This window comes from Pagrus pagrus (genome assembly GCF_965226575.1).
Source record: "Pagrus pagrus genome assembly, chromosome: 2".
Taxonomy (NCBI): domain Eukaryota; kingdom Metazoa; phylum Chordata; class Actinopteri; order Spariformes; family Sparidae; genus Pagrus; species Pagrus pagrus.
Genome location: NC_140186.1, coordinates 11,791,389 through 11,805,027, shown reverse-complemented (window position 1 = coordinate 11,805,027; position 13,639 = coordinate 11,791,389). Strand labels below are relative to the sequence as shown.

General features: G+C 39.1%; 2 protein-coding genes across 2 annotated transcripts; one reads left to right on the top strand and one right to left on the bottom strand.

The window, feature by feature from the left end:
* Window positions 1–2,379: 2,379 nt before the first annotated feature.
* On the top strand, window positions 2,380–8,144 carry elmod2 (ELMO/CED-12 domain containing 2). The gene is made up of 9 exons (XM_084368697.1): window positions 2,380–2,468; window positions 3,770–3,917; window positions 4,009–4,037; window positions 5,021–5,118; window positions 5,252–5,381; window positions 5,687–5,820; window positions 6,264–6,332; window positions 6,467–6,600; window positions 6,750–8,144. Exons 2-9 carry the CDS (start codon window positions 3,773–3,775, stop codon window positions 6,908–6,910), a joined length of 900 nt encoding a protein of 299 aa, XP_084224823.1. The 5' UTR covers window positions 2,380–2,468; window positions 3,770–3,772; the 3' UTR covers window positions 6,911–8,144.
* Window positions 8,145–8,672: 528 nt separating this feature from the next.
* Window positions 8,673–12,179, bottom strand: ucp1 (uncoupling protein 1). The gene is made up of 7 exons (XM_084375607.1): window positions 11,925–12,179; window positions 11,609–11,745; window positions 11,122–11,320; window positions 10,057–10,254; window positions 9,864–9,965; window positions 9,343–9,523; window positions 8,673–9,222 (listed from the first exon to the last, which is right to left on the bottom strand). Exons 2-7 carry the CDS (start codon window positions 11,732–11,734, stop codon window positions 9,108–9,110), a joined length of 921 nt encoding a protein of 306 aa, XP_084231733.1. The 5' UTR covers window positions 11,735–11,745; window positions 11,925–12,179; the 3' UTR covers window positions 8,673–9,107.
* Between the last annotated feature and the right edge of the window lie 1,460 nt (window positions 12,180–13,639).

Below are 13,639 nucleotides of genomic sequence, written 5' to 3'. Positions count from 1 at the left end.
GGAGTAAACACTAAAACTGGATCTTGGTTTTATTTATTTTTTTATCTTTTAAAAATGAGTTTAAATACCCTCAGTCAACACTGTTTTCTTTGAACTGACTGACTTGCATCATCAGGGTGTATTGTTTTTTTGTGTTAAATGTTAGAAAGCTCCCTCTAGTGTCACAGAGGACAGGTTGTTTTCCTCATGTCGAGGAAACTGAACAGAGCCGCAGCGATGGCAGATCAGCAGTAGTGGGATGTAACTAAGCAAGTATTTTCTTATTATGCCACTTTAAGCTACTATTCAGAGGGAAAACTTCTACTTTTTACTCCACTATAATTTTCTATATTGTTACTAGTTACCCTACAAACGTTTTTGGACACAAAACACATGAAAATGTACAAGTACTTCTGAAGCAATCAATCAAATAATCATTTAACTAACTGACATTTGATGATTTTATTAATCTTAGAAGTCATTTTTATGTTCCAGCTTCTGGAATATGAGGATTTAATGCCTTTCCTTTTTATTATTATTATTATTATTATTATTATTATTAATAATAATAATTTGTCTTTTTTTTTTTTAAGGTTTATGTTTCCACTTTATTTTGATAGGACAGCCATGAGAGTCAGACAAGGAAAGGGGGGGAAAGAGAGACGGGATGACAAGCAGCAAACAGCCACAGGCTGGAATCAAACATGGGCCACTGCCGAGGACTCAGCCTCCATACATGGGGCACACACTTCAAATTATTTTGATAATCTTTTCTTTTAATTAATCTTGAAGTCTGTACAACTGCCTGCCTCAATTTTCTCGTACTTATAAAATCTTTGGAGGTTCGATCGCCCTGTCAGTCATGTCAGCCCATGCCAAACCTGGCCCTTCCATGGATATACTCCTGTAAATAAAGACAACAGCACAATATTCAATGTCTCTATTAATTACAGTGGTCAAGTTTAATTATTCTTCATCGAGCCTGCAGTGATATAAAAATGATTGTGACTAATTTAATATCAGCATTATGGGCTACTTCCTTGCTCGGCCTTATCTAATCTCTCAGACTGTTATTATAATCTAAAGGGCTACTTTGGGGACTTCAAGTATAGCCTGTGCCTGAGATAGGAGCTCCTCTTGGTGCACAGTAATTGTATGGGATAGACCTCCTGCCTCTAAAAGCCCAGAGGGACTGATTAGGTGAGAAGGTAGACCAAGATTTAATTACGGTCGAGTGCACCACTGGTGGGCAACTCAGGATAGAGTGCACAGATTGTTGGTATGCCAGACTTCTGCTTCCGGGTGAGCGCTTGTGTGCTGCCAGCAAAACTGTGACACAGTTATTTGGAGAGAAAGATGTGTGGTCTGCTGCCACCATTATAGTGGCTAGACATTATGACACAAAAGGTTTAAAAATCAATATTAGCCTGATGGTATTTATGGATTGGAAATGATCGGTCTGTTTAAAAAAAATTAAAAAATATAGACTTTCAATTTAAAGGTGCGCCATGTAGTTTTTGGGAAGAAATTTTAAGATCATCATAGACTGTTTTTTTAATGCCTAAACAAACTAAATAAACAAACTTTCTTTGTTTTCATGACTGAATAAAGCTAATAAACAAACTGACTTTAAAGGACAACACAATTTCATACTGTTTAACTTTGTTTATATTTCTTCACCTTCCTAGCTTCAAGCAGTATTCTGGGGACCTTATTATCCTTTGAGAACAGCTTGTTTATTCAGTTATGGGGGAAAAAACAAATATTTCTGAGTTTGTATTATTACCTCATTAAAATTGTGAGTTTTAATTTCTTCTCCAAAACTACACAGTGCCCCTTCGATGTAACACAACCAGTCATATTGTAGATCTGGCATCATCTTGTGGTTAAATTGGGAAAAGCAAAATAATCAGCTGAGCCCAATCATATTTGCAGATTTAGTGGATAATAATTTTCAACAAAAGTACTGTCTGTCTTGATTGATAACTTTGACTCGGGATTATTTAATGGATTAACACTCAATTTATCTAGATCCACTATCCAGCAAATGGTTAAAATACACAGATTTTCAATGGCAGGTTGTCTGTGTTCCTCTATGCAGTGCAGTGCTGCAGGCAGCAGTGAGGCTTTGACGGTAGGTGGCGCTGCAGCGGCGTTGAAAGCGCCGTTGACATGCTGAGATGTTGGCGTGTGCTATATTCAAAGACATTATGTCAACCATAACTTCAACACGAATTTCTCAGAGTCTGTCCACTTTTTGTGGCTGAAATTGCACAATCAGTCCCTATGAAAATGTTTACATTAATTCCGATGTAATTATTAAATGAAAGTATTTTGGTCATCCCAAAATCTTCAATTTCCAAGCTCCGCGTTATTGCTCAAAGTGGAGTGGCTGTGTGTCTGGTCGGAACGTGAACGCACCACAGCCAGACTGTTGTCAAGAGAAGCGTCGCTAACCTTACAGCTCGTCTGATAGCTAACAAGTGACGGTAAGTTTGCATATATCTCTGTCTGACAACATCTCTGCGACAGCAGGGTATGATACACTTAAGCTTCTTCCTCGTTTTTAATACCACGAAGCACAGCAATGCTTGTGGCGCAACCGGAGGTTAACATACGTTAGCTAACTTAGCTAACAGTTGGGCGAATACAATGACAACCTGTTGTCTGGACCGGTTAACTGTCATCTGAGTTTTTAACCCTGTCAGCTCGGTTGGTTTATTTAAATCAGCGGTAAATAGCTAGCAGTTTGCTGACACTAATATGCAGTGCTCAGATTTCTGGCTAAAGTGCCAGTAGACTCGCCGACGTAGGCAGATTAAACTGAATGGCCACGTTTGTCTGGAGTTAGCATGCTAGCTACTTCAGTGCTATTGTTTTGGCTGTTCGATAGTTCGTTAGCCGCCCCTGTTGACATCGACATAATCCCGTTTAATTGCAATGTTTGCTTATGCATTTGTATTTTTATGGTGACGTACGATAAGCTGAACTTGTCATACATTGAATTACGAAATTATTCTGATTTTAAACGCACAATGATGTCTCAACTGCTCCGAATAGTGGTCATCGTCATGATGACACACAACAGAGGGACAAGTGATAAAATCCTGTTCATAATCATGAGATTGTAGTGAGTGTCATTAGGCAGTGATGGAAAGTAACGAAGTTGTACTAAAATACAGTTTGGAGGTAGATGTACTTCACTTGAGTATGTACATTTTATGGGACTTTGCACTTGTAAACCAAACTTATTTTGCAGATTGTTATATTTCATGCAAAACATTTGATCATCTTGATGAATATGTTCCCTTTTTGTAGGTCAAAATGCTCAATTGTATTTAAAGTAGATACAATTGGAGCAGGGGCAACAGAAAAGCTGCAGCTTTTCAATCAAACATCCAAAATATTTGATGGTTTCAGCTTCTCAAATGTGTTGCCTTTCCTTGTCTGTTTTCCTGATCCTGCATAGAGCAAAGGATTAATCAAACCAGGAGCGTTTCAATTCGATTTATTGGATTGCTGCTCATTGGATTTTATCACGTTAACTATATACTGCCCAGTTGTTTACTACTGAGGACATTTCTTGCACCCTAGAATATAAATTGAAGAGGTGCATATTAACTCTGACGCAGCGTAACCCACCATCAGTAACGAGCTGAGTCAAGCACCCATCTCAGGCATCCAAAATGGCTTATCAGACAACTGTTAAAGTTGTGTACAAGACTGTATATTAGACTGTCAGATCTCTGGGACATGCAACTGATTCGTGTTTTCTCTGTCCATGCTATAGAAAATGCTGGGGTACATCTGGCAGTATGTCTACACGTCCTTCCTGAGATACTGGCTGAAGTGGCTCATCAAACAAGCAACAGGGACGTGTGAGCTGCAGAGAATATGTTCTGGATACAAGCCAGGGGCAACAAGGACAACAAAAGCAGGTGACTTAAGTCATCTGGAATCTGATCTACTTTTCCTGCCAAGTACACAGTTTCAATATCCTATTAATCTGCTTCTTGTGTCCTATTGCAGAATATTCTCTTCGGTCATCAAAGAGCAAGGTAATAAAATGTTTTCACGTTTATCTGTCAGTTTTTAATTAGGATGGAGATAGTTTCATTTCTAGGGATTACTCCTTGGCTCCTTCAGTTTTCAGGTCAACTTCAGAAGCTGGTTTAAGAAATTACAAATTATAAGTTTCTTAATATAGCTACAGTAAGACAAACACATGCACACTTTGGTAAAACCTTGTTAAATGCAATGATGTGAGTTTTTAAAAGAAACGCCAGAAGCTGTTTTTTGTTTTCATTAAAATCTTTTCACACTCTTCATTGCCTCCATTAAGGCCCTGAACCAGGGGTGCCCAAATGTTTTCCCTTGGAAGGCCAAAGCTGAAAATTAATGTTTGTCTGTTGTGATGTGTTGTGTTGTATTTTTAAGATTCAAATTGTTACTGACATTTCCAGTTGCATGTGCTGCTTTGAAGACAAACAGAATGTGTGATGAGCCACTATCACAACGCCAGCATTGGGTTAATGTGATCCCTTTTTCTAGATCTGGACTATAACTGCAGCAGATATGATGTAGAATAGAAATCAGGTTAATTGGCACGTTTAAACCTCGTGGGCCCACAGAGAAGAAGTGGAAAGGAAACACCTCTACTGACCTGTTCATTATCTGCTGGCTGTTGTATGTGTGAACTGCAGTAAAGACATATTCTGTGAGCCTAATCAGGTCTTATCTTTCAGTATACTTGCCAAGCATAGATACATTGACTGTACTTGCCATCTGTGATTATAGCTAGTGAATCATTTTCCGACCAACAGTTCATTCATGGTGAAAACAGAAGTGCCTAGTCAGCTTTTTCATTGCATCTGAGATTGAATTTGGAAAGTATTTTTTGTACTGTGGGTGGAAGGGATAGATAGATAGATAGATAGATAGATAGATAGATAGATAGCAGCAGCTTTTCTGTGTCGTAGCTGGCTGTATCATTCTTGTTCTTTGACTACCTCCTCCCTTCCTTTGCTTTCTTCCTCTGTAGGTTTTAAGAGGAGCTTTGGAAACCGACAAGGATAAACTAGAGCAATGTGTGGATCAAATTATGAAAGTGAAGAATGTCAAACCCCAGAAAGATCCACTGTAAGGTCACGCCTTATCTGTTATTTTGATGGTGCTTGTCACTGGCAAGACTTTGATTTCCAAATCATATTTAGTCGAGTGTCATTTTTGAATCAGTTTATTAATTATTTATTAAATCTTCCTACCTTTCCAGGTTCAAGGAAAGCCTACACATCTGTCTGCTACAGATAACAGGACACAGCAGCTTGTATGTGACTGTGGAAGACTTGAGAAAAGAAGTCTTCAACTCGGAGAACCAAGCACACGAGGCCATGTTGTTGAAGGTGTGTGTTCCTGCTTCTGGATCCATACATCAGTAAAGCAGTCACTGCATATGTTTTAGTTGCATAGATACAGAACAAATAGGTCCAAAGTTCAGTACGCCTGAATCAGTCTTTGTGGATTCAGACTCACCCATTACACTGAGGACAATGACAGTGGATTTGACTGACAGATACAGCGTTTTTCAAAGACTTAATACCATGAACTAACATGCCCTGTCAATATAAGACACATTGAAAGCAGTTAAAGCTGTAGAAGAAGAAACTACAGCTAAAATATGTAACATTTGAATTATTTGTACTGTCAGCTGTGGGACCTGTTGATGCCAACAGTCAAACTGGAGTCCAGGGTCACTAAACAGTGGGGAGACATTGGATTCCAAGGAGATGACCCGAAGACTGACTTCAGAGGAATGGGCATGCTGGGCCTGATCAACCTTGTGTGAGTCCTCAATGAATAACAATGAGACATTTATTAACTCAGTTATAAAGAACTACAGTTCACAGTACACTTTGAATCATTACCATCTTCTGGTCACAATGTATCTATGATGGAAATACGTGTTTGACATATTTTCATATACATCAAAACACAGTAACAACAAGCAACAAAATATAAAGACATGGTGAGATACAACACAGATATAGAGAGCTGACAAAGCAAACAAAATATATTCCCCAGCTGTCCCTTTGTCAGTCAGTGGGAGCCTGAAATGCAGTTGCAACTGACAAGGAAATCCACACAGTCAGCAGGACTTTTACATACTTGTATTCATAAAACCAAGTACAACTGCAACAAGGGTTATTACATACATTTGTATCACTTTAATGGATGTTTTTTTACAGTAATAATGATTATGCTGACATGTTTTTTCTCTGTTGCAGTTTTTTCAGTGAAAACTACACAGAGAAGGCTCGTCAGGTGTTGTCACATGCAAACCATCCTAAACTGGGGTAAGACACATTTATACATTACTGTATTGATATCCACATATTTTCAGTATTGTGTGAGAAGTTAGATCTTCCTGAAATCACTGCATTGTTGTATATTATGAGACTAGCATAATTTAGTATTCACCATATTTCAGATATTCATATGCCATAGTTGGGATCAACTTGACAGAGATGGCCTACAGCCTCCTGAAGAGTGGTGCTTTGAAACCCCATTTCTACAACACAGTGCAGGGCACACCTGAGCTCCAGGACTTTCATCAGCTATACTGTGAGTAAAAACATATTTTTTGTTTTCTTAAACACCTTTAATTCTTTCCATCTCCTTGAAAAATACAAGGTTTTTTGATAGAAAGTAAAATATTTTGTCTGTATTTACAAATTATTCTTATATTCTAATATTTGTTTATTCTCTTCTAGGTTATCTGGCATATGAATTTGATAAATTCTGGGTGGCAGAAGAACCGGAGAGTATCATGCAGTTCAATCAGTACAGAGAAAAATTCCATAATATTGTAAAGACTCATCTACAGGACCCTGAAGTATCCTTCACATTGACTGCCAGTTCAGAAAAAAACTAATATTGAGAAATCTTCCCCGACCTCTCCATGACTTCTGAAGTTGTCTGATCAACAGAAGAAGCATCAAAGCAGACTGAAGCCGACCGATCACTCATATTCCTCAACAATTCGAACAAATTCATTCTCTTATGTTTGGTTTTGTGATTCATCCGTAATGCTTGGTTTATTTTGTCACAGTGATAGTTAAGGGTTTTAAAATAGAGCACAAATCTAACACCCTATACCTCAAAAAATAACCATTCCGGTGTGTAATGAAGCTTTGTAAGGGGTAAATGAGAGCTGCTGCAGAGGACTGGTCTGTCGTTTGTCAGCGTTAAAGCACTTTCACTGAGCAAGCAGCCAAATTGTTCCAGATAAAAGACGGTCCTTGAAAAATTGTGATTAAAAAAAACTACCATATTTGTAGCTCTCTTTTTCGTATTTATGTAAACAAGACGTTTGTGTTCTCAGTTTCTCCCCACTCAGGAATTCAATTTTTATGTCCAGATACCATGGCTAAAACATAAAGGGTTCAATTTCACACATTTGAGTGTCGTTGGAGGTCTTGAGGAGTACGACTGCATATGTGGAAATGAAGTAGTATAAAACCTTTTGTGGCTCCAGAGGAAGCTGTGTGTTGTCTAATACATTGCCTCCAGTGATGTCACCCGGTAATGTAGGCTCTAGGTTTTGAAAAGCAGTCCACTGGTCTAGCACTGCCCTCTCATTACACTGTTCGACTCATTAGGGACATTTTGAAAACAAATGATCAAAATAGAAGAACCAAAGAAATCACCTCTTATTCCATGTATTATTTTTCTTTTTCAAAAACTGGCACCCACATTACCCACAATGCAACTTAGCCACTGAGTGCCATCACTGGAGGCAATTTATCAGATTACATGCAGCTTCCTCTGGAGCCAAAATAGACTCTATTCTACTTTTTCACATATGCAGTAGTACTCCCAAAGACCTGTAAATACACTTTGATGCTTAAAAATGAGTGACCCTTTGATTTAAGGGAAAATGTGTGCATGTTTTAGTGTGTCCCTATAGATGTCATCTGGATTCTGTAATGTAGGTGATGTGGAACTCAAAATGGTTGTTTGATTTAATTTTCATACATTTGTATGTCTAAAGACTGATGTTGCTTTTGTTTTTTATGACATTGTTATTTTTAGGCTGTGATTTGCTTTTGATGAAGATGATTAACAAGTCTTAACGGAAGTTAATAAATACACACTTTGATGCTTTGGATTTGTCTCATGTGGTGGAAGTCAAAAAACAATCAGTCTGTGAAACAAGTCAAATATATTAAGAGTATACATAAACCTGTTTTACATAGAAAGTTGCCCTGTTTTAAAGCTGCCTTTAATGTAGAATTGGCAGATAAAGATTTACAGGTCATCACAAAGGAGACCTATTATGCTTGAAAGTGCGAAATGTCAAAGTCTGCACCAACAGAAGCTCCTCTCTCCCACAGAAAACACTGCTCCTGAAATGCCTCGTCAGTAGTCTCGCCTTTCTGTGACTTTGTGACATCACATTACATCACAATGTCACACGTGCATAATTAATCCCTTGCGGCCACTTTGGCGTGTAAGAATTGATTTAACACAGCTGTTCTGTTGTTAGCGTTGCTGGGTCAGGCAGGTGTCAGCTGACCAATCAGAGCAGACTGGGTGTTTTGGATGGGGGCCTTTAAGAGACAGGAGCTAAAACAGCAGTTCAGACAGAGGGGGAATGCTGTTTTTAGAGCACAAAAGCATGTAAACCTATTCTAGTAATAACCCAAAATAAAATTATTAGCATTTAATCATTTAAAGCTCCCACCATTGACTCCCATTAAATTTTGATTGGGTTCATTGCGACAGATTATAAATATAAAATGTGGAGATAAAACTGCATTTCTTTTTATAATTGGCAGATTCAGATTTACAGGACTCAAAGTACAAACTTAACTTCCCAGAGGAGATTATCACGACGTTTTGAAAAATTATAAATACAAAACTGCATTTCTTTAATACATCAGTTCAACACAAAGTTGAAATACAAGGCAGATTGTCAAATGTTCCTTTTTCAACAAAGGATTTTCTTCTTTGTCTCCACAAGACAAAAAAAGAATAAAACTAAAATGTGATATGATATTCATTAGGTTTTCTTCAGTGATGTTCCAGTGTTGGCTCAAGTTTCTCAGTCAAACTTTAAAACGTGAATCTCAATTTGTGTCATCGATCCTCTTCTTCGTGACCATCATGGCTCTCTTGATTTGTTCGAATGAGACAAACATCACAACGTTCCACGATCCCAACCTCAGAAACGAGGGCACAAATCTACAAGAAACACAAAAAGAGTTTGTAGTGAAGAATGAAAGACACAATTTATCTCACGACCTCAAGTTCAAAGAACTCCTAAACAAATCAGTATGTTGGGGTCAGGGAGGATATGCTCACCCTTTGTAGAAAGCCGTCGGCCCCTCTTTTGTCATCATGGTCCAGGCACAGTTGATAGCGCTCTTGTACTGGCCTGGTGGGGAGTTCATGTATCTAGTTTTCACCACATCTACTGGGGAAGCAATCACTGTGGTAACAAAGCCTGCGCCAAACGCAGAAACAAAGTGGCAGGGCAGGTTGTCTGTGGAGATAAAGAAACATAAGTGTATGAATGATGGGGACCAGAGGGCCTTTGTTCTCAGTTTAACAGTATAGAAGCACATGTCAGCAGATTATGCAACCCTGTGGACGAGGCATTATATATGATTGAGATAAATCATAATAACTACTGTATTTACAGCACCGAGGAGGGAAAATACACTTTGTTCTGTACCAGCATGTGTGCTGTTATCAGCCTTGGTGGAGTTGAAAGGGTGAGAGGGTGTGTGGATTTCTGCCCAATCAGCTGTCTCTGTGTGATGCCATTATGTGTGTGTGTGTCAGTGTAGCCTAGGCACACATGCATGAGCTCTCCCACTCACCTGACAACAGGTTGTGTCTGAGGATGGCCTCCTTGATCAGGTCGTATGTAACCAGCTCTGTGCAGTTGACAAGCGCATTTCTAGTGATGTTGGGTAGTGTGCCTGAGGAAAGCAAAGAAGGTTAACAAGTTGTATGTTTGACTACTTTTAACAAATCAGTTATGAATCATTTCTCGGGCGTCCTGAGTGGCACCTTTCCAGAGTCCACGCATGCCCTCATTCTGGAAGATGTGTTTGTAGGCCTGCATGGTGCCAGTGTAGCGACGGGCCACGCCGTCCAGGTTCATCTGGGCCTGAAATCGAACCTTGACCACATCTGTGGGTTGTGCAAACGACACTGCCATGGCGCCTGTAGTACAGCCGGCCAGGATACGTATCAGCACACTAGGGTCTGGAGAAGGAAGGACAGGAACAACCAATGTATTTAGTCAATTATTCTTATTAAGTGCAGTTTTGAGGTACGTGTGCCTTATTTTTTATTTTTTGTTATTTTAATTCTCAATTAAAACATCAATCACTGTCACCACCCTCAGATCTTCGTGCATTACACTTTGCTGAAACTCTTCTAACATATTTGCATAAAATAACATGTTGTGGACTTGAATCAAATACTGTTGTTACTCAGTGTTGTAAAAGTACCCAAAAGTCACACTTCAGGAGAGTAAGGACATCGTGTTAAAATATCTTACCAAAAGTGATACTCACCCATATGAATAATACATGGGAAGTACAAGTTAAGTACAAGTACCTCAAAATTGTACTGCAGTACAGTATTTAGTTGCATTCCATCACTGCTTCATTACTTCTATCCATACTGTACATACAGCAGCTGTTGCTTCCCCCTCTTTTCCCCCTTCGAAGTTCTAGTTTGGTTTTTTTCCAGTGATGGAGGCAACATTATTATCTGCCAGAGCGACAATTGGTCAACATGTAAATGTATGTATAATTGTACTTTTACTTGTATCTTAATACTTCAGTACATTTATTGCCAGGAAATTACTTTAAATACTTAAGTATATTTTATATCAGATACTTCAAGACTTTTGAGGTTGTCATATGTTGTATGGATTGTAAAGCCCTCTCAGGGAAATTTGTAAATTTGGACTTACTTGAAGTTAATATTCATTTTTTATGTGAAGGTCTTTGGTTTCTGACCGTGGGACATTTGAAATCTATAAACCATGTCTGTCAGCAGGGATAGCCTGATTTGTGAAAGCTTGATTTATTTAGAAATGTATGACTGAAAGTAACCACTTACTGTCTTTGCCCCCAGTGTAGAAGTTTTTGACGTTGTCGTAGAGGCCGATTCTGATGGAGGCGAAGCACATCTGTCTCTGCAGCCCCGCCACCAGCCCGTTGTACAGAGACCTGGGTCCCTCTGTTTTGATCATGGTGCTGATCGTCCCGAACACTCCTCTGTAGCGGATGCCTCCCACCGCCGTCTTCTCTCCCTGAATCTGGGGTCACACATTGTACTTAAGGCTAAAACCAGCTTTACAGAACAAAAGTAGAAAACCTGCAGCGTATAGCAACAGAAGTGTGAATGAGTGTGATTGATTTTTGGATAATGAAGTGGACAAAGTCAAGCTGCTCAGTCAATAGTGTGTTCCAAAGTGTCCAAAATTAGATTAGCTGAGGATCATTATCACAGTGTAATGTCAGGTGTTTTTCTGTAAATGTGAGGAAAACATGCTGTGTGACACTGGAGATGAACAATTTGCTTCTTCCTTTGTCAGAACAGATACCTGTAGTCTGACTTTGGCTGTGTCCAGAGGAAATGTGACAATATCAGCCCAGCAGGCTGCTAGCCCAGCACTCGCCATCTTCACCCCCAGTGGTGGAGGAACATCTGAGGGTTTAAGTCCCACCATGTTTCCTAATGCTGGAGTTAAAGGTATGCACAAACACACAGAGACACAAATCACAAATAAACCCACAATATAAATAATTAACCTCAGACACTTCACTCGTCTCTTAAACTGAACGGTTCGTGAATGATGATGCCTTTTACAGTATGTGCCAACGGTCAAAGTGTACACCGATGATATAAAACATACTTACATTGTGTGTGTGAAATTTAAAGGTTCCTTTGTTACCGGGCAGGATCTGATTGGCCAGATTATAATCCATAAAGGGCCCGACTCCACAGAAAGGAACGACGCATCTTTTGCTCTGTATTTATATATCGTCTGACTGGCTTTTTTATGACATCCACAGAGAGGCGTTACTGTGTACTCCTGTACGCACGGGTCTATTCAAAGTCCACCGACCGTCAGAAAGTCAATGTTCAATTTACCCCACAGTGCAGGCAAATTTTAGAAAAACAACTGTTGTACCTCCCCGCTCTGTGGCTGTAACATCAATATCTTTCTATCCAAATAGAAATGTTTTTCCAAAACTGTCTAAAAACGTATTTTCTTGGCTTCAGGTACAATCACTATATCCATGTCAACATTCATGGACAGTGAGTACAATTTGGAAAAACCTGCCAAGTTTCTTTCTTTCCCTGACTTTAGTTTTAGGTATTTCGTCATCAGACCAAGTGTCGGCACTTAACAGCAGTCAGAGTTCATTGGAGGCTTGTCTTCACTCTCAGCTAATGATTAAAAACACTGGTGTGTGAGAGAAAGTGTTTGCAGCTGTGTCACCAGCCTGCCCTGTCACTCTTGTAGTAGCGTTGCTGTATCACACAGTATCTGTGCATGTAGACACTGTTCACATTTTTGTGAAAAAACTTTAAAGGAATAGACATTGCGGAACAGTATAGTGACGTGAACTAGCGACTGAAGTTCACTGTGCAGCAGATAAGAACTTTGCATCACACCATGTGTGGCCTCTCAGCAGTTTGGCAGCAGTGAAGGTGCATGTTTCATAACAGCTTGCCCTAAAATCAACCTGTGGAGCTCCTAAAACAGTTTGAGAATTATTGGCGAATCAGATTTTGGGAGGAAGTTCAAAGTGAGGAAAATGTGACCTTATTTCCACAGCACTCATTTGCAAGTTTATCAGGTGTGTCCAGCTAAATCTAATGCAGTATAAATCCTACATCCATGAATGTTATCATCAGTTTTTGTTGAGGTGTGGATTCAACGTTATCTTATTTTGTAGGCTGTATAGTTTATGAGTTGTTGTGTTATAGTGAGAGGAGTTTTTCATATTTTCTCCACACCATTTACTGCATATCAATGAGTGTAAACTAAATACTAGAAAAAGTTCTTAGTCTGGGTGCCCAGATAGTTTACTTGTGTACGGAGGCTGATTTTCAGCAGGCTCTTTACTGCACGTCTTCCCCTCTCTGTGCCCCACTTCCTGTCTGACTGCCTTAGCTGACCCAAAAAATAATCTTAAAAAAGAAACACATCTTTGTGTAATAAAATGCAATCAAACAGCACCAAAAAGTTCATTCACAAATGTTGAATCAGCACTTCTCTGAAACCGTTACACTGAACCTTAAAAACCTTTATTACGGGCCTGTTGTGTTAGATTAGATTAGGTTTAGTTAGGTGTACTCAACAAACAGGAGTGTGAGTGTTTAATGATAACTTAAAAAACATAATAAGATAACATAAGATAACACTGAAGAAAAGAATGATTTTGTGATTAAGATAGTTAACAGGCCAGAACAAAAGTCTCTCAATCTTCTTAAATTACCATCACTTAGAAAGATATGATGAAACCTCACAAGAGACTTTTTCATTTGAGCTTCAAGACTGAGAGAAGATTGACTGATCCCAGTGGACCCCAGAAGACACATAAGCAATATGTCATCAGTCCTG